The sequence below is a fragment of the Mesocricetus auratus genome, unplaced genomic scaffold (assembly GCF_017639785.1).
Source record: "Mesocricetus auratus isolate SY011 unplaced genomic scaffold, BCM_Maur_2.0 Super-Scaffold_100676, whole genome shotgun sequence".
In the NCBI taxonomy this organism is placed as follows: domain Eukaryota; kingdom Metazoa; phylum Chordata; class Mammalia; order Rodentia; family Cricetidae; genus Mesocricetus; species Mesocricetus auratus.
This window is the reverse complement of record NW_024429266.1, coordinates 159,836,960-159,861,035: the sequence shown is the minus strand read 5'-3', so window position 1 is coordinate 159,861,035 and position 24,076 is coordinate 159,836,960. Positions and strand designations below refer to the sequence as shown.

The 24,076-nt window shown below is 43.5% G+C and overlaps 1 protein-coding gene across 13 annotated transcripts in view; it reads left to right on the top strand.

Moving 5' to 3' along the window:
• Positions 1-24,076, top strand: part of Foxp1 (forkhead box P1) — a 405,483-nt gene that overhangs the window by 365,966 nt on the left and 15,441 nt on the right. For 9 of the 13 annotated variants that reach the window (XM_040738590.1, XM_040738594.1, XM_021227830.2 and 6 more), the window contains 5 exons: positions 10,366-10,449; positions 19,156-19,357; positions 19,466-19,545; positions 20,181-20,282; positions 23,293-23,414. In XM_040738590.1, coding sequence (XP_040594524.1) covers positions 10,366-10,449; positions 19,156-19,357; positions 19,466-19,545; positions 20,181-20,282; positions 23,293-23,414 — 590 coding nt within the window. Of the gene's footprint in view, positions 1-10,365; positions 10,450-19,155; positions 19,358-19,465; positions 19,546-20,180; positions 20,283-23,292; positions 23,415-23,788; positions 23,959-24,076 lie in introns of all 13 variants that reach the window. The other 4 variants (XM_005071201.4, XM_013114168.3, XM_021227831.2 and 1 more) reach the window with 2 other exon arrangements.

The window sequence follows — 24,076 nt, the reverse complement described above, 5'->3', positions numbered from 1 at the left end:
AATGTTGTACATTATATTGGTACCAGCCATGGAAAAGCCTATTTTGTATGCAAGGCAGCAATGCCGAGATATATGGAGAGCCCTAGGCTAAGTACAGAAGATAATTACATTTGGAGTTTTACTGAGTTAAGTCATTTACAGCTTCAAATAGTTGCAGAGAAAAATCAGCTCAAACACACTTAAACTTTTTGTTGTGACTTTTCAGGATAGAAAGGATTATTTTTTTTTCCAAAAAAGTAGTTATCATCTTATATGACAAACTACAATTTTGACAGAATACTTTTTCCTCATAAGTTATTTTCTTGAGCTCGTTAATATTTTGCATTCAGACAGCAAATATAAACATACTGGGAATGGTGAGATGTTTGTGCAGGCTTAGAGCATGCTTTAAAATCAGTCTTTGAAAGCATGTTTAACTTGAGCGTCTCTGTAGAGAAGGAGGAGGATTGACCCAATCTCCACTTTTATTTAAAACTCAGACCCGGCTAAAGTGGATTCCATCAGATAGAGACTTTTAACTCTTACTGCTTGCAGGTCTATATATTTATTGGTGGTAGTATTTTCGAAATGATGCATGTCTCTAGGTTGACTTATTTGCTATGAGATTAAATTCTTCTGGCAGGCATAAATAAGTTGTTGGAGTTGTAACCCAACCCAGGTAGGTCTTACGATTGTGGGCCACTGTTAATTACTAACTCTACCTTATCAGCTATTTCTCATTCTGCGTGGAAAAGGTCGGGAGAATGGGCAGAGCAAGCCTTTGGTCAGCCAGGCTGTTCTGCCCTGGCAGCTCCCAGGATGCTTTTCAGTGGGTGTGGCCTACGATTAGGAATGTGTACGAGGAATACTGAACTGTTTGTTTGCAGGTTTCATGCAGTCTGAGACCTCAGCCTTCAGCCTTGATCAAACCGAAGGCAGGTTTTTCAGGGGTTAATAGAAGACGAAGATGATCTGGCTAGAAGTCAGCGAAGTTGTGTGGCTACCTGGGATGCCATAGTGTTCTGATTGAGGGGCTGCTGTCAGGGAAAAGGAGCTTCATGGCTCTGCAGGTCCCCATTTATTCTCAGCTTAAGAGCCGATGTAACTGATGCCTGAAGCTTGTTCGGAGTTAGCAAACTGTAGGTATCAGGCATGACCTCATAGTCTGAGAAAGGCTGTAAGTGGTTAAGGGAAAAGAGAGAGAGATGTTTCACGAGAGGTGGAAACCGCATGAAACTCAGGTTTTATTGTTTGTACATTACGTTATACAGAGACACAGATAGGCCAAAGCCCATTTACTGATACTGTGTGATGGTTTGCACTCCACAGAAATAGAATCTGGTAACTGTACCAGAACCCCTATGGGCTACAAAGCTGAAAACATTTACTACATGGCTGTTACAGAAGTTTGCCAGACAGAGGGGTGAGAAATTTCACTGTATTAGTCACTTGTTTCACCCGGAGTCTAAAGTTCTGCCTTCCCCTCTATATGCCTCCTTAGCCATAGTTTGTAAAGCCTCCAGTCCCACATCAGTCAGGCCACCATTCCAGCAGTTTCCTAAAGCACGTGCTGGCCCACCTTTGCCTCTGGGGTACTGGCTCATTTATTCATCTCCTTACAGAAGGACATTTCTGGAGGCTCTATGAAGGATGGCAGTGGTTACAAGTGTATAAAGCTGCCCTCCTGTTTCTTATATTCTACAAGGAATATAAAATAGACGACAAGGGGAAGGCTAGACAATGGCTCAGCAGTTAAGAGCTCTTAATGGCTCTTGCAAAGGACCAGGATTCCCAGTACCCACGTGACGGCTCATAACTGTCTGTAACTCCAGTTGCAGGGGATTAGACACACTCTTTTAGCCTCTTCAGGCACCTGCACACTTGGTGCACATAGACTCACAGACCACACACACGTATACATCAATTATAAATAAACAAGTCTTCCAAAACTGTAGATGATCTGGGCATGGTGGTACACAGCTTTAATCCCAGCACTCAGGATGCAGAAGTTCAAAACCAGCCTGGTCTATATAGGGAGTTCCAGGCCAGCCAGGGCTACATGATAACACCCTGTCTCAAAACAAAACAAACAAACAAACAAAACAAGAGAAACCACCTCCTAGAAAACAAGCAGGACTGCCATTGGCTAGAAAGTTGACACAGGTTCTACACAGTAGCAGGACTTGACTGGAAAGAGGGTCCCAGTGCTAGAGAGGGAGAGAGAGCAGCTAAAGCCAGATGTCACCCATCAGTTACTCCTCAATCAGACAACCAGACAAAAGATGTCAATTGGTCCTAGTCTGTCTTGTTCTGGTGCTGCTAGGGATTGAATCCAGGGCTCTACAGATACTAATCAAGTGTTCTACCACCAAGCTGCATCCCCTACCTGAGTTTCTATGTTCAAACCCTCGCCCTGAGACTTCAGGGTAGATGGAAGAGAGTTTACATAGTAAGCCTAGCAACTTTGGGAGCTCTGGAGACACCAAGCAGTGTGACTAAAGTTAGAGTCCTTGTTGGCTTCCTGTTTTTTTTAGAGTTCAGAATTTCCATGTTTGTTTGTTTGGTTATTGCATATACCTATGTTGTAAATGTACTATTTTTTTTATTATGTTTGGTTTTGATTCAAGGGACAAGTTATCAGCTGGCCCTGAACTCAACAGTAGTCTGACTACCTCCACCTCTTGAGTATTGGGGTCACAAATGTGCCTGCCTCACAGCACTCAACCTGGGAATGTCCACTTTAATTTACTTAACTCCAAATTGTGATATCCATAGAACCAGAGGTAATGGGGGCAGGCAGGGGCATGCAGTGTAAGGATACTCAGGGGAGCCAGACTTGGACTCAGCCTCCCTGTTGCTGGTCCCCGTGCACACGATCTCCCCCTTTCAACCACAGCCTGGGGAGCACCCACTCTAGAAGAAATGTACTTCTGAGCACTAATCCCTTACACTTCTTTTCGTGTAAGGCATTTCTTTCCCAGTCCAGGGAATTCTTACGTGTCTTCGTTTCTCAAAATTTATTATAAAATTGCTAATTACTAAAGCATAAACTTAGGGAATATTTAAAGCACAATAGCACAGTTGTGTTCAAACAGTTAAAAGTTTGAACAATTTCCCCCCAAAATGATGCTGTATTAGACTCACACATCTCCCATAGCCTGCCATATAACTCTGGCTCTGTGTTGGGAGAGGTAGAGGCCACTCTGCCCGTTTCACGTGGGCTCCCACTGGATCTTAGCATGTGCATGTGCAATGGTTCCTTACCTCTAAATTAGAGGATAATAAAGACTATAAGACAGCTAGGAGCTTCCCTGTCTCTGTGTAGGTAAAATATGACTGGATTCACAAAGCCCACATTTTCACCAACATATCAGTTACAAAGTAAAGGAGATGTGTGTCTTGGAGTAAATGATGAATGTTTTCTTAGCAGGGAAGGACTGGTCAATTCCATTCCAAGTTTGCCCTTGAACTGGCCTCATTGAGAGGAAAGGAGAATAAAAAAGGTGTTGCAGTGGATGTTCTGAGATTCTGAACATTTCTTTCCTTGTCTCACTACTTAAAAGCCAGTTAGAATGTCTCAATGGAGTTATGAGGTCCAACCCCAGCTGTTACTTAGGAGCCAAGCATTGTGAACCCTAGGAAGGTCATGTGAGCAGATGTAGATGTGTCATGGCAAGAGAGGCATATACCACAGGGTTTTTTTGTTTTGTTTGTTTTTTAAGATCAAAAGGTACATTTTCGTTATTCCATCTGTTGAATGTTCTCTTTGGATGGATTTTTTGGGAATGATGTATAAAAAGGTGAGATAGAATTGCAGCGGTAAAAGTTACGGCCTTACACACGTCATGAAATACAGTCTTCCCTCTACCCTTCCTCTGCCAGGACCGAGGGACCCAGCTGCAGGAACTAGTAGTGTGTTAAAAGGATAGTTTACATGTCACAGCCAGGAGAGTCAAGAAACACGGGACGCCTCTGGGAGGGCTTGGCAGCCACTGGCTACCAGGTGTGAGCTGAGTGTGTACGTTCATTGCAACTGGGTGAACCCAGCTGGTGACGCACATGTACCAGTTTGTTCAGGTTTTAAGCTGTGGATGAGATGACACAAAAAATGTACAGTGCAAGGACATAATTCCATGATGGGAGAAGCAGTTACTTAAAATTACAGGCAGAAAAGATGCCCAACAGTGTTGCCCTCTCTTAGGAAGACAAGCGGGGCCGTTTTCTTGAGCATACAGACTATTTTTGTCATAAGATATTGCCACATCATCCACTTTTCATCCTCTTCAGTTGATTATGTCCTTTGAATGAAAAAAAAAGTGTCTGAAGATGATGTGTTTTCATTGTGTACCATAGGGATGCCTTTCTGGGGAAATTACCTTCTGCCCCTCAAATCCCCTAGGCTGAGAGTGAAAGCAGGCAAAGGCTGGGGGTGTAGCTCAGTTGGTGGAGTGTTAAATTTACATGCATTGAGCCTTGGTTCCATTGCAGCACACACACGCATGTACACACACACACACACACACACACACACACACACACACACACACAGAGCAAGCAGGCAGGAGGAAAAGGAGGCAACTGAACTTAGTCAATTGACCCCTGTTAGAAAGGCTGGGCCTAGAGGAGAGGGTCAGTGATTAGATTCATGCACAGTGTCAATACTTCCCACGTACTAACTGTATTGAAACACTGGGTGGAAGTGAGCAAGGGGCCCATGCAGTATAGTGGTTGGGAAGGAAGTCTCACATGACTCCAATGCCACGGCAAACACTTTGAGTTTCCTGTGCAGGGGACAGTGGCAAAAGCTGCTAACAAGGAGGTCCCAAGTCAAGGCAGCCACTGGAAATTGTGCCCAGATTGTACAAAGGAAATTAAAAATACAGTTCTTTTTCAGAATTAATCTAGCTGATCAACACCAAATAGAGTGACCAGGCATCCCAGCCACTCCCCCAACCCTCCACCCCTTAGGTTTGAGGAAATTCCCAGGACCTAGGATTTCCAGTTTAAAAGCTGGTTCAGTCCTGGCCAAGATAGGGTAAGCTGATCATTCCACTACAATGGGAGGGACCACCTATTGTTCTGTGTCCTACCTGTTTGTAGCTCAGAGGAGGTCTGGAATGTCTTTTGGATGGCCGTTGACCTCATTGTATACAAGTCATTGTCCCTGAGGTTTTGCACCCACAATTTATCAAATCTCTCCATTAAAAACTGTTGCCCACTTTCCCCATTCTCATCCGTTTTTATGTAAGGAATAAAAATCAGTCTGTGGTATATTTACTAGGCATACTTACTGCAGTGCTTCTCCATGGTCCTTTGAGGGTGACATTGTGTCTGTAGGGATTTTAGCCATCACTGACATCTGATAGTCAAAGATACCATTTCCTGCCCACCAGATAAGGACACTGAATTGCTTAGAGCAGTGGTTCCCAACCTTCCTAATGCTGCTCCCCTTTAATACAGTTCCTCATATTGTAGTGACCCCCCTACCATAAAATTATGTTCATTGCTACTACATAACAATTTTGCTACTGTTAATGAATTGTAATGTAAATATCTGATATGCAGGATGGTCTTAGGCAACACCCATGCACCCATGAAAGGGTCCTTCAACCCCCCCCCAAGGAGTTGTGGGCCACAGGTTGAGAACCAGTAGCTTCAAACATCAAGTTAAACCTGTTTGAAGCTAGTGGCAAATGGTGGAAAAGCCCAGGCCCCAACCCCATCCTGGTCACAATTTTATTGCTGGTGCTGCCGGCCTTCAGGCCTTCAGTATTGCTCAGAGTCTCTTCCTTTTCCTATAGGGTCCTGAGCTTACTCATTCAGGAGCCAGTTGCTAGATTTAATGTTTGGCTATGATGCTATTTCCTTGCCGGCCTCCCAAAGCTCCTTCCCAAGGCACCCTGCCCAGTAACTCTGGAACCAGTGGGAAGTTGGGTAACTTGTCCACACTGGGAATTGTAAGCTTCACGAAGTATCCGCAGAGGAAAAAAAGTGCACAGGTTTCAGTGGCAAAGGGAGATATTAATCCTAACACAAATTAATTACAGTGTGGGCTTTGCATGTGATTACCCCACCATTAGCGGGGCTATTTGTAACCACACCAGCTTCCTAGACTTCAGCAAATATATTATCTGTAATATGTCCCCCTTTGGCCCTCTCTAACCGCATTTGTGGCCAGGCTCAGGACATCTCCTTATAGCAGCAGCCCCATAGAACCTCTTGTCTCTCCTGAGCAAGCTCAGAGAGTGTCAGGGACAGCAAAGACCCAGCATTACTGTGACCTCCTGTGGCCTGGACTTCAATGCTGGAGCCAGGGAAAGGGAGAGGGAGCGTCTGGCTTTCTCACTTCCACGTCCTCCTTTGAAAAACCAAGACACTGACTTTTCATAATTTAAAATCCTGCCTAAGTCTGCAAGCATTAGGATTCCGAGACTATGACTGAGTATTAGTATGTGTCTGCTCTAAATGTCAAGAGAGTCTTTAATAACAACATGTGAGGAATGTTAAGATGGTGAGGGAGCACAATAAAAGTAGGGAAATTCTTGAGTTGGGGTGCAGTGAGCCGTGGGTCCCCCACTAGCTGAACATGACAGTTGGTGGTTAAGAAACCTCCACCACTTTTCTCCCGAAGGCATGCGCATGGCCGTGGACTGGGTGCGGAGCTTCTGCTGGGCAACTGACCAGGCTGGTGGAAGAGTTTGAGTTGCTTCCCTTCCTTCCAGAGACTCCTGTTTAGGGTGTGTGGGTCTGGTTTCTAGCCGTCTGCATTTTGCTTTGATCATGTACAGCTGAAGGAGCAGTGTAACTGAGTGCTCTCTGTTGTCACTGTGTAAAAGCTTTCTCTGAAAGTGATGACTTCACTCACTGCTCAAGTCCACGCAAGAGCGGGGTCACCCAGACTCCTTTGCTTCCATTTGCACTCTGTGTCCTTACAAAAGCCCAGACTTCCTGCTTAAGTGAAACCTCAGAGTCTAGTGGTGGTCTCTTTGGGGACATTCCAGTCCTTCCTGCTCCTCGGGTGGGCTAGCTGCTACCACTGCCCATTCACCCCACTCCTTTGTCAGGGCGGGACGAGTGGTAGAGGGAAGGTCTCTGTCATTCAGGGAAGGCCCCAGTGGGTAAAGTTAGGCCCAGCATTATAAAGCAGGGTTCTAGCCTTGCTCCTGTCCCTTTTGGTGCTGTGGCCTTACAGGTGTCCATTCCCTGTACATCAGTTCCCCCATTTACGGTACATAAGTCAAGGGGACCAGAGCCACAGTGATCTTTATTTGTGTCCAAGCAGATAGATGACTCACACCTTTTCCTCACCCGTCCCTAAGAACTGTGGTGCTTTTACGTATTTACACTCACTCATTTCTGTGGAGTACTGTGTGTCACTAACAAGAGCTGCCAGACTGTCCTGGGAAGAGTCCTCCTGACAGCTGGCAAAAGTAAGATGGTAAGGGAACCCCAAACTCCGCTCCCTATCTCTGCCAGAAGCCCATGCTGCACCTCCCTGGGTTTTGTTTTTGCAGACATTGAGTGGAGTGCTTCGTCTTTGGCATTTGTCAACAGTTTTGGGGCAGTGCATATGTTCTGAGCTTCCACACCTTGTTTAAAACCAGTTTGAGGCTTGGATGATAGAAGGGGGGGTGACCCATACCATCCAATGGAGAAAAATCGCTGTCCAGAGTCGAGGGCAAGAGGCCCAGAGATAAATCTATCAGAATTAGACACCATCTTCCCTGTGCTTTCTGTCCTGTTCTAGTCTTTAAAACGGGGGTGGGGGGGGACTGGGAGGAGGGGCTCATTTCTCTCTCACCCAGACTCACAGCTGACTCCATTATACCCCATTATGTGGATCCTGATTCCAAAGATATACCCAGCCAGTGTAGACTAGACTGATTTAATTCCTCCTTTAAAAAAAATTGCAGCAGGTATTTTTAACCTCCATGAAGCATTCATTAGTCGCTGTACTGAACTTGCTCTGTACGGGAACTCATGTTCAGAACAACCGTATGAGTTCGGAGATGAGCAATCCATATTTAGGAGGAAAAGATGAAATGCTTGGAAGCATTACAGAGTGTGCCCAGAGGCCAGAATTTGAACACAGCACAATAGGATAGCCTGTCCATTATCTAGTTCCATTCTGCTGTCTTTCAACAGAGTTGGTGTACAGACCCCTGCTCAGGAGTACCCTGTAATGAAGTCCATTGTCCTGCCCGAATGGCACCCACCGTGGGGAAAGATTGCAAGAACAATTCTCTGCTGACATCACAACATATTTTATGCTTTAATTTGCCAGCCAGATTGCTAGTTGGCTTTGGACAGTCTCTCAACCCCCTTTTCTTGGCTTTTCGTGGAATTTCAAGTGAAGAGGGAATACTAAGGGTGTATTTCCTACCATAAGATGTCTGTATTCTCCCATTATGTAAGGAAGTAAGGCTGGAAAAGTGGGTGGCACTGAGGAGTCTGTGGGATGTGCTCCCAGTGGCAGTAAGCTTCGGGGTGTGGGTGTGGTCCTGTGCACACATTGTGGTTGCTCTCATCTGTTGGAAGGTCAGGTTCGGGGGTGGGGGGATGGGAGGAGAGGACCTTCCCTGGTTCTGGGGCTTTAGGGTTTTTTTCCCCTTTACCATACTTATTCCTTGTAATTGCTACATCGGAGATGTTTACCCCTAAATTAAGTCACAATTAATATTCAGCAGACTCTTCAGTAAATACCACCTCTCACCCCTTAATTTGTGTTCTCCGGCATCGGTAGTCTACTTACTTCATGTTTTCAGAAAGAGTGACTTGCATGGCTGAATTTCTTCCAGTGCCATGATAGTTTTCAAAACAAAACTTAAAAAAAAAAAAAGACAGAGTAGTTTGGTTTTAGTATAAAGACAAAAACAAACAACAACAACCAAAAACCCTTTATGGCACTTAACGTAAAAAAATGAATAACCATAGTAAAATGTTATTCCCAGCATTTTGATTGTTTTGTCTGAGCCGATGAAAACTCAAATTCCTTTGGCATTATGTGTTTTGAGAATCTTTGTTTGGCAGTTCAATAATGCACCAAAGAACAGAGGATGAGTAACATAAAGTAGACCCTAATATGGTATCATTTTCATTTCCTGTTTGTTGAAAGATAAATCCCCCCCCACTTCTTCCTAATTTATTCCTCCCTGAACCACAAGGGAATAAAAAGGAATAAAAACTTAAATGTGATATGACTGTTGACTGAGCCAGCCGGTGGGAAAGAGGCAGACACGGTTTTCTGCTGCCATTGCACCCGGCCCTCTTCTCTGTCTTCCCCTGACTCCTGAGCCCCCACCTCGTGTCTCCCCACCACCAGAAATAACTGGGTTAAAAATGTGAAGTGCGTTTAATTTTGGCATAATTTTAGACTTAAAAAAAAACCTTCTTCCTAAAGATTTAAAGTCAACTTTGAGGTATTAAAGGAATAGATAGGTTCCCCACCCTGCCTCTAAGCATTGTTTGGGACAAACTGTCTGTGAAGCTTTGTGCAAAATATTCCTCCCTTCCCATGTCTACATTGTCCCTTCATGCTACATACATCTGTTTCCTTAACTTCATTTTATTTTGGAGGCCATGTCTACATGCTACATAATCTGTTTCCTCAACTTCATTTTATTTTTGGAGGCTATATTATATACTACATCATTAGAGGTCCTTGCCCCAGCTTTCTTGTGATATAACAAAGTTAACACTGTATCAAAATGGTCCAAAGCCAGCATAAAGGTTCTAGCATCTAATGAATAGTGACTTTCTACTCTGCCCATCCAGTTAGAAACTTCTGTAACATCAGAAGATAACTTTTCATGGAATGGAGATATTGGGATCATTAAGGGAGCATCTAGTGGGTACTCAGATGTTGAACATCTGAAGCAGGGAATGTATTGTTCACCTAAAAATGGGAAGCCCTCAGTACTGATATCCCTGTTTCTCCCAGCTATGGTCACCTGCCAGTTCCAGTAAGACATACTCAGTTAACTTCCCAAAAGTGTATCCAGGTGTCTGTGAGTTTGTCCACAACCACAACAGATGAGTTTATGAGTGTGAGCTTGCTGCTTTTCTTCCCGTGGCCTCCTCATGAATCAGCTTGGCTAATGGGTATGATTCACGCTTGCCTTTGAGCTGTCCATGTTCCCCGGGACTCCTTGGTGCCAGCAGGTCTAGAATGTCCCAGTTAAAGTCTAATGCACCTTGTGTTGGGAAATCTCACATCAACACCTCCGGTTACTTTGACTTTGGCAGGGGTCCTATAGATTTCAAATGATGAAGTAATAAAACTGATTCTGTCATGTGCTGTAGTCAGTTGGGATATGCACAGTTTGAGGTATTCAAGAGTCACACATCTGTATTCATAGACATAATTAAGCCTTTTCTTCCCAATAGCTTGCAAAAGACAAAGAGCGCCTGCAAGCCATGATGACCCACCTGCATGTGAAGTCTACGGAACCCAAAGCTGCCCCTCAGCCCGTAAGTACTGGTCCACACCAGGGGGAAATGGCATCACAAACTAGTGCATTCCTTCTCCGCCTCCCACCTCAAGCACGGGGAGAATAGCTCCAGAGGGCAGATGTGAATTCCCAAGCTCTTCTTCACCTGACTCTTTCTGGCCTTTTCTGGAGAAGACAGGCAGGATGCTAGGCATCAGGAGGAGATCTAGGATGAGACAGACATGATATTCATCCTAGGTTTTTGGAAGGCTCCTTTGCTTGTCTTCTTTCTTTGTACTGGGTCATAAAGTCAAGTTCTCACTAGGCACATGATATCTAAAGCAAACGTCCTGCTTTGAACCTTGTTCTTTACCATAAGCTGATCTCATCAGCGTTGGTATCACTCACATACATTTCTGGAAGTTTCCTAGTAGCTTTAGTTGATTATTCAAAATGGAGGCCATGCCTTGGTTCCTGATTTTAAGATTTGTAAAATTTAAAGGTACGCTGACTTTATTTGATTTTGCTGGGAGTCCCTGTGTGAAAATTAATTGAGCGTTGACAATCTATAGTTAGTAGCAGCAATTTTAATCAACATGCAATGATGCAACATAATGGCAAAGTATTGGTTTATCTGTTTTGACTGATTTTTTTTCTATAAATAAAGCAAACACACACCCCTATATGTATGATGTATGGTGATAGAAATGAAACGGAGTCAGACTATTAACCCAGTAAATATGGTAGCCTGCCAAGATGCAGTTGGCAGACAGAATTAATGTCTGAAGCAGAACACATTACTGAGACACAGGACATAAAATCATTAAACACTCCACACATCCATTTTTACTGAGAAAGAGTCGTAGCTTCCATGTATCTCACAGTGAATCACTGCAGGATAGGATGGCTAAGCTACCAAACAGAGAAGGGGTGGGAAAGGAGTCAGACCATTCAGAGCTCTTCCCACCTGTCTCGTCTTTTCAGATGAGCACTGGAAGAACCTGAACCCAGCTGAGCAAATTAGTACTACCCTGAAATGATGTCATGACCAGTGACAAAGGGGAGTGATTGCCCTGAATCTCTCTGGAAGTCCTCAGTGGTTTTAGTGAAGTGCTTGCCCCAGATGGAAGACTCCCAAGTCTTCACACCTAGCAATGGGGAGAGAATGAAGTTGTCCCCATCTTCCTCCATGGATTAAAAACAGCCATGATAGTCATGACTGAATGTAGCACTCTGGTAATAGACTCGTTTTAGATAAAGGCAAAGGAGGAATCCACATAAAGAGACGGAACTACAGAGTTCCTTGGGGCCCTCAGCGGGTAATGGGGCCTGGGACTAGCTAGGAGCACCATATATATAAGCCTGCATGGGCACAAGAGGACCCTTGATGCTCTGTCTCCTGTGGACCTGTGCTAAGCAGCCAATAAACAAGAGAGAAGCAGCTGGGGGTGAGGGAATGAACAGGGAAGGAAGGTTTGTCTTGATTAGTATTGAAAAAAATGTTTTACATTCTAGAAAATTATAACTTTGAAGGGGACCTCCTACTAAATTTATTTTTAACTGCTCTATTGAAAATTCTCTACCACTAGTCAACATTATCTCTTAGTAGCTCAGCACAGTATTTCTTTATTAAAAGAAATAGGCACGAATATTTTTGACTGAAAAATTAATAGCTTTTGAATTCATACACAGCAGGTTTTCTTTTGCAAAGAAGTCCAATATCGCTGCACAGCACTTCTATAACCATTTATTTAGCGTCCAAGTCAAACCTTTGACAGCTAGAGCGGTGCTACAAGCCAGTATAAAGAGCTCCAAGATGTAAACCAACAATAGCCCGTCTGTGTGAGGTTTGCCATTGTCAAATACATAGATTGTTTGGATTAGTTTATGTAAATGTACTGTTGTATTACCCTTTGGGGAAAAAAATCACATTTGTGTATGAAAAGTGGTCCCCTCACAGGCAGCATTATAAATTCCTTATCCTTTAACTTACATGTAAGAAGTAAAAATTGGTGCCTGACACGTAGATATTGTGTGACACTCTGTTGTCGGAGTGAACCTGCCTCCTTTTCATTTATTGGAAAATAGAAAATTTTATTATAGATACCATCTTATAAATCAGGAATTATTAAAATATGTATAGGTGAGGCATTGGAAAATTAATTATAAAAGATAGACGTGTAATGTTTTGCATAAATTTTCACTTCCTTGCCAAAAGAAAAGAAAGAAAGGGGAAAAAAGGCCTATGCATATTTCAGGCCCCTTGATGCTTTCAACTTTAGGGACTCAGAGCTATCTGGTGACTGATCCTAACATTCAGAATATTCCCTACAGCCTGTAATTAATTTATTCCACCCTAAATAATGGAACGGCTGGTGAGCATTTGAATGAGTACCACTCTAGCATCTGTGGTTTGGAATAACTAGTCACTGAGTTTCACATCTAACCATAGATGGGGACGTCCATGTTACAGCCTTGCTAGTGAGTTTATGAAGTTGTTTCTTTTTCCATTTCTGTTTAAAAGGAACTTGGTGTTTATTTAAAAATTCTTAGTCACTAAGTGATAGAGTACTCAGCTGTAAATGTTGCCCTCTGCTAAATGCTGTTTGGGTGGTAAGTGTCTTTTGTACCCAGTGGTCCACTGTGTCCCCGGTTCCTCCCATCGGAGAGCTGCCAGCACATTCTCAGATGGCTCTTACATCAGAGATACATTTTCTGGATCCCACAGTGGGGTGCATCTTTAGGTTTGGATAGTGACAGGATGTGCACATTCCCAGAACAGTGTCCAAGGGTGCAGACAAGGCTCTGAGATCCACCCACAATGGGCTGCAATCGGATGCCTGATGGGAACAGTATCTCCCCAACCTCGTGTCCTGCTGTCTCCTTGGGTAGCACATCTTCTGGTGGTCATCACATCTCTTTTCTCATAATTGGAATTCCTGAACTTAGGAATCAAACCATTCCATCAAGGGGAAGTAACTTGGTCAAAAGGGAAAGACCTGTACTTGTCGTGGAGGTGTTTGGAGTCTTGCGAACAATCTACCAGATAATTGCATCATGCGTGCATCTGTGTGTGTGTGTGTGTGTGTGTGTGTGTGTGTGTGTATTCACACATTATTTGTTGTATTTGTTGAGTAGAGAATGCTGGATGGGACTAGGAAAAGTAACCTGGGAAAACAATGTGTCATTTGAAACCTAAAAACTGAATAGGATTATTATCTACAAGGAAAGAGGTCAGCGTCCCAGGTCTTCCTCTGGTGAGGAATTGGTACACAGAGTTGTGTGTCTTGTGTGTCTGATGATGGCAGTTGGAAGAGGACCGTGTACTTTGAGGGTCAGAATGGAGGAAGGGAAGGAATCACCAATCTTGGAAGTCTACTGTCATGGAAAAGGCCTAGCTAGAATCTAGCAAGTTCTAGCAGCTAGGTACCAGGAGAGAAAAGGCTGTTGTTGACATATGTTTACAATAGCCAAATTTGTTGTAGTTTAAGATTTGAAAGTTCTTCTGTTTTCCACGGAAAGAGAAGCAACAGCAAAACGCAGAAAATAGTCTGTCATTCCTTTGTTCCAAACCCAGTTCCATTCCCAGAGTGAACAGCACAATGTCTATACTTAACTCCATGCAGAATTGGCTGAGATGTAACTCAACACAGAAGGACAACAAAAGGAAACATGTCTGTGTAAGGACTTTATTAAGTTGTCGGTGACTTCTTACAAAACCGTTTTGCTACACTGGTGTTAGGAGTGCGCAGTGCAAGCTCCACTTCATAATGGGGAGGGAGAAACGTCTTCGCTTTGGGGATTCCTGCACTTGTGAGAAACCGCATTCTTTGAGATTTGGTGGGCAAGCAGGTACAGCACAGGTAGTGAAGCCTACTTTATGAAAAATTCGTAGAGCACTTTTGGAATGAAATGCTCCTTGAGATTATCCTCATTGCACATTTTCTTTGACTCTAACTATAGCATTTAGGACTGTTTTTGAAATAGTTTTTAGGTCCTGTGAAAACAGCACGACCCCTCCATCCCCTTGGAAAAAAAGAGCCTGTGAACTTCAAGGGATGGGTGACAGGTGTGGGCTTCAGGGGCCTCGGGGCAGCAATGGTGGCCTGTCATAGACAGACCCTCAAATGCAGCACACAAAAGCTGTTTTATAGACTGCTTTTTGTTAAGTCCCCGTCCTCACCTCCGCTTGGGTTTGTTGTTCATGTCGCTGTCAGGGGTGCCACCCTCTGAGTCTCTAGAATAAACCAGGCTCCCATCAGAGTGCAGAGTCCTTCCCAGAGGCCTCCCCCCTGCCATCGACTGCCCTGCCCCCTGTCCGTGAAGTCTGAACTTGGTGATTCAACCCTACAAAGGCAGCCTCCAGTCTCAGAACACTGCAGGTGAGGGCAGGGCCTAGGCCTCTCAGGCCCAGCCAGCCAGCAGCAGAGAAACCAGTTGGGTGAGCCGTGAGTCCCCCCTGTGCAGAGCTGGTCTCTGGTGTTTTGGTTTCGGGTTTTTCTTTTGTTCTCAGAATCTGTTTTCATGAGAAGCAAGAGCACAAACAAAAACAAAAAAAAAAAAATGGGTTCTTGTGGGAATACTCCCTAACAAGTCTGCTTCTGTCTGGGGTTTGCATCAGCGGTTTGTTTATTTTTTATTTTATTTTTTCTTTAATGAGGGTGACTCACCATCCTTACTCTTGAGGGGAGTGTGCTGTGGAAAAAACTAAAGATTGATTTTTGTTTTTCAAAAGAACAAAGTGCAATATTGGGTAGCTGATAGTTGGGATAGTTTCAGTGGTAGAAGCTTCCAGGAAAGTCCTTCAGTGACCAAACTGAGTTAAAAGTCGGGGCTTGATAGCATAGTTGTTTGTGTTTTTATCTAAAAACCAAAAGCCCGCAACAACTTTAAGTGACATAAGAATTTAGCTCCTGGCCAGAGTTTTAAAGAGATTATCTTTGCTGAGATCATCCCTTCAGTGGCAACTTGCCATGGAGAAAAATATCTGCGTTACTAGCTTTTCTAAACATAGCAACCTCTTCTTAAATAGAAAAATGAACACAATGAGAAAAATGGGCTTTCCATCAGGGAAAGAAACCCTCCCAGTCCAGTCCCTTCCTGCTCTGTGCCTGTGCCCTGGAAAATAAAATCTCTTCTAAACCCTTACCTACACTTAGAGATATGGAACAGGAGGCTTTCCTTTCTCCTTGATGATTGCCCAAAATTTTAATAATTTACAGTTAAGATGCCTATTTCAAGGAAACATCCGAAAACCCACACCACTGTTCCTGATTTGTTCTTTTATCTGTGTGTGTGTATGTGCCTTTGTGTGATTGTTCCTGGTGTGTGTGTGTGTGTGTGTGTGTGTGTGTGTGTGGTGGTGGTGGTGGTGGTCAGAGGTAGACATTCCGTGTCTTTCTCAATCATTTCTCCAGTTTATTTTTCAGACAGGATCTCTCACTGAGCCTGGAACACTGATTCAACTAGTTGGCTTTTTTTGCCAACAAGTGCCAGGGTTTCTCCTGTCTCTGTCTTCCTAGGGCTGGCATTATAGGCTTGAACCATCACACCTGTGGGTGCTGGGGAGGTGACCTCAGGCCTCCATCCTTGGACAAGCTCTTTCCTGACTGAGCGCCCCCCCACCCCCGCCCTGTTTGCTCTTGTAAGATTTTTGGTAGAGTCCTCACTGGTACCCCCTCCCCCTTTTCTCAAAAAGATGGCTTCTCCTCGAGACACCCAGGTGATCACCAGACCAAAGTTTAAAAGTTGAGAAACTTGCGCAGCAGCTGCCAGGGTTGTGTCTCATTAATTTGTTGGTCCACCCTTCTGATGGTCTTGCTCGGCAGAGCTCTCCCTGTTTGGAGTTGCCAGCTTTTTGTTCTTCGCTCTCAGGCTACAGTCATGTTTAATTTAGAGTCTAGGCTCCTTTGGCAAATTAGCAATTAGAGCAATTTTGTGGGAATATGTATATGTGTCATTAGTTTTTCTGCAAATTAATAGCAAGGGCAGAGGTCAGGCAGAAATTTTCCACTTGACTGAAGCCCTTCCATTGAGACTTGGCACTTGGGTTTGGAATGGCCGCAGCTGCTCCCAGACACCCTTTTCCTCTAGGAACTGTCTTTTAATTAGTTTACCTCATAGCCATCATTACAAATATTACTGTCTCCCCTCCCTGAAATAAAATGACTGTTTCTACAAAATATTCCAGCGACATTGTGCGCCACTGCACATTGATGGTGGGGTCAGTCGAACGCACCATTTAATCATTAGATCACCTCCATCCGCATCTCCTAATTAGAGTCCTTACAATACATTTTTATCTGGTAATTAGCTGAGATTGGCTGCTTCCTCTGTGGCTTATTAGAGACAGCACAGCAGTGGGTGTGAATCATGGTGTCATTTGTCAAGCCTGGTAAACCCCTCTCTCTGAGCTTAGTGTTTATTTCTAGTTCCTACCTACATTCGAAAGCCTCCAGAAAATTCAGCCTGTATTACTCTCTCCTAGGATGGATTGGGCAAACCTGGAGGGATCTGATTTCTCCTTGTTGCTGTCTCCATCAGAACGCCTCCAAGTATTAAGCCACTTATAAAAGTTAAGAGAGTCAAGTCTGTGTGCTTCTGACGGCATGTCTCTATGGATTCGCCAATTCTCAGATCTGGGCATTCGGCTTATACCTACCGAATGGTTCCATAGGACTTGGTGAACTTCCTCACAAACTGGAAGAGAGCTTGTGGACTCTCATACTCATTGTTTTCTGAGAAAGTCTGGGTGTATGGGATAATGTTTTTAGGCTAAGAAGTCAAGAACTAGGGTGAGGCCCCAGAGTTGCTGTCTGGATTTTATGTCTGCTTTCCCCACCAAGCACTTGAAGGACAGAAGTTCTGTGGTTTAGTCCTGCTTCCAGGCCTTTAGAAGTTCTTGGTAATATTTGTTGCCATTTGTAAGCAAGGTTAAAAGTTGTTGATGGAAGCTTTTCCAAAAGCAAGCATAACAGAGACATAGGAATGGTACAGTGTTGATGTTAGAGAGGAGCTGGGCACAGTAGAAGGTACAGAAGGCTGTAACAGGGCCACACAAGGATGCGGTTTGACTTTGGGTCTGGTTCAGGTTATGGACAAGCTTCTCCTTCATTCTCTATAACACCTGAGCCATTTGTAGTGGCGTGTGAATAAAGTGAAGCCTCTCAGGGCAGATGTTTCTGAGCATGTATTTTTGTAAATGGTACCCATGGTTTTCCAAAGTCCCCTCATACTTAGGCATTACAGCAGCTGAATGGTCAAAGCGATGTATTTGGGATCTTCCTATACTAATTTTCTAGACACCGCCCCCTTTGACTGATGCTAATACATACAGTTCCTGGACTTAAGGCCCGAGGGGAAGAAGTCGGCCTTTGCTCTTCTCTGTTGGCATCTTGCTGTGTCCTGTCCCTGGTCTCTACTTTGAACTGTTATCACTTGGTTTGCAAATGTGTGTCACGGTCAATTTTCTAGCACCATTGGGAGGGCAGCTTACCACATTGCCCCTGCTCGCTGAAGGTGAGCAAGTGTGTGTCATCTCCCCAGCTTGCTGCTCTTTGGCACTGGGGACGTGTGGTGCGCTGAGTCAGTGTTTCAACCTGAACACAGAAGGAAAAGCAGAGCTGAAAGCTCGCAGCCTACTGTTTAGCTCAGAGCACCAAATTTGGGTTTTCTGTCAATGTTTCTTTTGTGATAATGGGTCTTTCCTTTCTCTTCCCTTGGGACTTACTGCACAGGGAAGATTTTCGTGGTCTCTTTGATTCCTAGTGTATGAATTAAAATATAGTCTTCCCAATACACTGGAGCAAAGGACTCACTTTTAATACCATCCATAAGTAATACTTGTGCTTCATGTCGAATCTGACAGTGGCAAAATAGACATTGTGGTGACTGATTGGAAATGTGGGAAATGTGAAATGTAATAAAATGTGGCCAATAAGAGTGTACTTTGTAGAAGTTTTTTGGGGGGTTGGGAGAGGTTCTCTGAGTATTTGATACCTCCATAAACATGACGAAAAATACTAGGTTCTTCTGCATTGTCAAGCTCAAGGGAATTTTCCTGTCCCAATCAGTTTTGGAGAAGGGCCATGCCTCCCCATAAGAGCTAGAAGAAAGCAGTAGGCTGGAAGGAACGAAGGGTTGTTCACGGATGCTGCTCTACACTCCCTCACATAATATTAACTTCCATAGGCGGACTGCTTAAAACTTTAAAAAGTAACCAAATGTTACAACGTCAAAGGAATACATGTGAGTCTCCTGAGTCAGTGCCACTGTCGAGCGGTAGCCGCAAGGTCCATCATGCACAGCCCCCTGGTCTGTTCAGTTCCATGATGGACTCAAGTCTCAGAACTTCTTGCTGGTCTCTGGTGGCTCAGAGGCCCAAGTGGCTACTTAGTAAATTTATTGCAGTTTTAAGGGGGGAAATATTCAGGCAACAGCACAGCTTTCCAATTGTGGTAGTCCACTGCCCAGAGTTGCACAGGCAGGACAAGCCAGGTTGATGCCACTGTAGTCCAGCTGGTGTTTCTTCAGCCCCCAACCTCGCTGTCATGCAAAGGAATATACCTTTAACTGGAAGTGAGTCCTGGGTAAACATACTGATTTAGACAGGTAACCCTTGCCAGGTGTCTGCCTGTCTTTCCTGTGGGAGGAGAGAAGCTTTCTTGGTTGCTGGGGTTTCTGTTGTTTGATTTGTTTTGGGTTTGCTTTTCTCAAGTCCTTCTAACCAATCTTGTTCTCCTCACAGCTGAATCTGGTATCAAGTGTCACCCTCTCCAAGTCCGCATCAGAGGCTTCTCCACAGAGCTTACCTCATACCCCAACGACCCCAACTGCCCCGCTAACTCCCGTCACCCAAGGCCCCTCTGTCATCACCACCACCAGCATGCACACGGTGGGACCGATCCGCAGGCGGTACTCAGACAAATATAACGTCCCCATTTCTTCAGGTAGCTACTCTGTCTTTGCCGGGGGGCGGCATGGGGAATCTGCAGTTCCTGTTGATGATCCCCTTTTTAAAAAGTGATCATTAATAGGACGATGATTCTTATATTTAGCAGATATTGCGCAGAACCAAGAATTTTATAAGAACGCAGAAGTTAGACCACCATTTACATATGCATCTTTAATTAGGCAGGTAAGTAAATAACACAGACCTTGAACTGCTATCCAAAAGGTATGCGTGGGTATATCCTATTGATGAAGTAGATTTAAAACCACTTAGTATGCAAGCATGCTAAAACCTTTTCTATAAGGTTTTTAAAAACTGCAATATATAACATAATTGCTTTTGATTAAGTATTACAATACGATGTGATTATTAGGGAATTCATTTCACACAACAGTGCGAATGAGGCTGTTTAAAGATGGCAAGTCAATTATCACAAAGCTACAGTAATCTCTGAACCCTAGAATTAATCTGAGCTCTAAATAATTACTGAGCTTTAATCAGCTAGTGAAATGTTTTGCATTTCTCTTTGATTCTGCTTTATGAATGACTAATAAATTAATATTTCTGTACGGAAACAGAAATAAAAATTCCCAACAATTAGATAATTCCATTTCGAGTTTTGCTATTGAACTGTTTAAATACAACCATTAATCTTCGATCATTTTGTGAAACCTGTCTGAGGAGTTTGCTCCAAGTTCCAGTTTGTGTACTCTTGTTTTTTTTTTTTTTCTTTTGTTTTTATTTTAACATTTAATGAACAGTCAAATCACTCTGTCACCGGGGTCATAAATTACCTTCTTTGGATTACTTTTGCTTCGCAGGCCATTCTCGAATCTCCAGAAAAGCAGCTAACACTAAACGAAATCTATAACTGGTTCACACGAATGTTTGCTTACTTCCGACGCAACGCAGCCACGTGGAAGGTAGGCTTTGCAGTCTTGCATTTGACCTTTGTAGAACTAGAGGTTCTAGTGGGAAAAATTCAGTTATGGGGTGACGAGAACATTCCATTTGCACTGGGAATGTGCCTGAGAGAAGGGTTTTGTTGTGGTTGAAATGCTCAAATGGAAGAGGCACCCTGCCACTGGCCCCTACAAGAGGTGTGGCTAGACCAGCTGGAGAATTCTCTGCAGGGAAAGGAGATGACACTGTGACCCTTAACTCTGAGTTGGCCCTTTTGCTCACACGAATCTCATGTCATTGATTAGCAGGTAACTGACAGTCATTTACAGGGCTCCATTTAGTAACCTAGAGACACAACCAAACTGAATGAGATCTTTCAGTGATTAGATCACAGCTCACCAACCCCACAGGTAGAGGAGGTTATGTAATTCATGTGCTCACAGTGACTAGGGTAGTTTCTGAGGAATGCAAGGGTTCCCATTCAGGGCTCATGGTTACCCTGAGGAAGAAAGGTCATTTTAAAACAATGTCGTATGATACCATTTGCCATAAAACAGTCAAATTCCATAACTCCACTAGATAACCGCTTAAAATGCTTGGAGACCCTTCTAGGTTTCAATGGTACCTATTCTATATGTTACCTTAAGCCCTCCTGGGCAGGCATGGTGGTACATGCCAATAATCCCTTGTGAGTACAAGGCCAGGCTGGGCTACACAAATAGCCTTCACAGCATTTCTCAGCTTCCTACTTTTAATTTATTACATTCTGCCAAGTAGATCTTTTTCGTACCACACAGTATTTAGGCTTTGTCCTTATCTGTAATTTAAATAGGTGCTATTACAGGATACAACTTCCTTCATTTAATAGGAAGAAACATGTTTTGGTTTTCCCCCATCATATAAGAAAATAAGTATATGCACAGAATTAATTCAGTAGCCACATGGGGGCTGACAGGAAACTATTTTGCAGATCTTAGCCTCCTTCCCACCCAGCCTCGGGAGATAAAATACAAAGTCTCTTTAGTTATAACTCTTAAAAATTTAAGACCACGAAGTGGGCACTTTCTTCAAATTGCTTTTTGTAAATACCAACTGCTCACATTTAATTGCCAGTTGTGAATATGAATATCAACTCCTCACTCTTTCAGCTTTGCAGAGCAAAGGTAGAATTGTCACTAATACAAGCAGTCTCATAGAAATGACCCATCAGTATAAATTGTCTGTGTCCTTACCAGGACAATGATTTAAATGACAAAAGGAAATAATGCCATTCATCTTTTCCTTCCTTCCTTCCTTCCTTCCTTCCTTCCTTCCTTCCTTCTTCCTCTCTTTCTTCCTTCCTTTTTTTTAAAGCCAACTTTTGATTTTTAGTTTCTTTCTGTTTCAGTGTGTAGCCCTCAAAATCATCCAGTCATTCTTTTCTCAGGATGACCTCTGAGGGTCCTTCAGTTTTTGCGCATTTTGATACTTGGGTAAAATTCCCAGCAGTGATTGATGCTGCCTTGTTCCCCAGATATCTCTCACATGTGTGTCCATGTGCTCTCTTGCTTTGGAAAAGGAACAGGCTTTATTTACTTCTGTGACCTTCATACTGTTAGAGGAAGTAATTCCCTGTGAAATATAAAGAAAAAATTATTTCCTTAAAAGCTAGGTTACATTTATATGCCTAGGGTTTTGTTATTAAGCAGCTCATCAGAAAGCTTTTCAATCAAGGATATCCTTTGATTAGTCACATTGGTAACACGAATCTACTTCCAGCTGTACTCACACGACCCCCTGTGAGCTCCTTCTGTGGATCCCACTGGTACACACATCATCACATATGCAATAAAATTTGTCTTGTTATCTTCTCAGTACTATATCACACAGAAGAATAACTTTTAGGTGACCTGAATCCTCTTAGTCAGCAATTGTCATTGTCAGAAATCTGAAAGACTTCTCAGAGTTTCGAGATCTGCCACTAAGAGAGCAAATTACTATACGATGAGAGTGTAGCTTGTCTGAGCAACAGCATTGCTGGTATAAGGCGCCCAAAGCTCAGTAGATGTGTCAAGTTCCTCTGCCCCGACTGAGCCACTTAATCTGTAGGAGAAAAACCATTACAAGTTCATGGTAAAAGTTTCAAGTGCATCATGGAGTGGGGATCAGGAAGTCAGCCAGGCAGGACCAAAGTCTATCCAGTTTGGTTATCCAGTCAGGGTTGTGGATTTTCCTAGAAATAGGAGACATTTAAAGCTCTCTCCCACTAGAATTAAGAGCATCCTTTTTGTTAGATACTTAGCAATTGCTGACAGTCACTCTTAAATGTAGAAACCAAGTTTGAGAACACAGTCATTTTGCCACTGAGAGTCTTATGTGTATGTTCTTGGCATTTGCTCAGTTACTTAATGGTGTTCCCTTAGTAATTACCCATTTTCATAAACATTCTGGAAGGTAAGGCTTAGCTTGATGGTTGAGACTGATCCCTTGGTGCTGAGGTCTCCCCCAATCATCTTAGCTCTACACAGTGGTACTCTCAGTGATAAAATCCTTGATTTGAAATTTTCCTTTAATGAAGCCTATGCATGGGTTCTAAGGCAGACATTGCTGCGTATTTCAAAGTGTTCACCTTTCATGCTTTAAAAATAAATACCCTTTTATGAATCGTACTTAAATGGGTATGTAAAGAATAGTTTTTATACTTTACATAGCTCCTGATTTTGACATCGTTTTATCAATATTTTAGATTTACATGGAGGGACCTGCTTGGGGCTTGCATGCAAAGTTACCAGTGTAGCTTCTGGTCACATGGTACCTGATATTAGGCTTCAATGCCGGAGTACCATTAATCCATAATTTGGGGTTTTTCATAGAAAAGACACTTAAACACTTAAAGAAAGTCCTCCATGGAGTGGAGGGTGGGGTGGCTACAGCTCTGGGGGATGGTTTTACAGATGGGGGACTGAATGTACTGCTGTGTTTTTTTTTCTTTTTTGAGTCTTTTCTTATAGAAAAACAATGTCAATGTTCTCTCTTTTATACTTGCTGCAGAATGCAGTGCGTCATAATCTTAGTCTTCACAAGTGTTTTGTGCGAGTAGAGAACGTTAAAGGGGCAGTATGGACAGTGGATGAAGTAGAGTTCCAAAAACGGAGGCCACAAAAGATCAGTGGGTACGTCCGCCATGTTTGAACTTATCTTAGCCCAGCTCGGATTGTGCTAACAAGTGTAACACGTAGAGGCTGCTAGGCGGCGTCAGACCAAAGAACTGGTTTTCATGTTGTCTCAGTTAAGGGAAACGAAAGAGCATTTCATCCCTCCTGTCTCGTATACCCACCAGTCCCCCTGCCCCTGCTTGCTGGTCTCTGTTACATCACATGCTAGTAGCTTTTAGGCGGCGATGCATATTAACCCTCACAAGCCATTTGCTTATGCTTATTGCATTTTATTTTCTTTTTCCTGTTCCCTGTATTGGATGTCTGTTCTGCCCCCAACCCCGTCTCCTTTTGTTGCCACTCCATCTCCTTTGCTGCTGCTCCTATCCCAGGGTGCCATTCGCACCAACCTCTCACTGCATAAGTGCTTTATCAGAGTAGAGGATGAGTTTGGGTCCTTTTGGACAGTTGATGATGAAGAGTTTATACGTGGCCGCCATATTCAACGAGGCCGTCCTCGCAAATACTGCCCCGGTGAAAACTCTGACGAGCTTGGCGCACAGTAAGAGCCTTTACTTGCTTTGTTCTTTTGTTTCTGCTGTTGCTTTGGCTTTGCATGGTTGACTCATCCCATGTAGTATGACATTTCACCCCAGAGCAGTGCCACAGCTTTCTGCAAC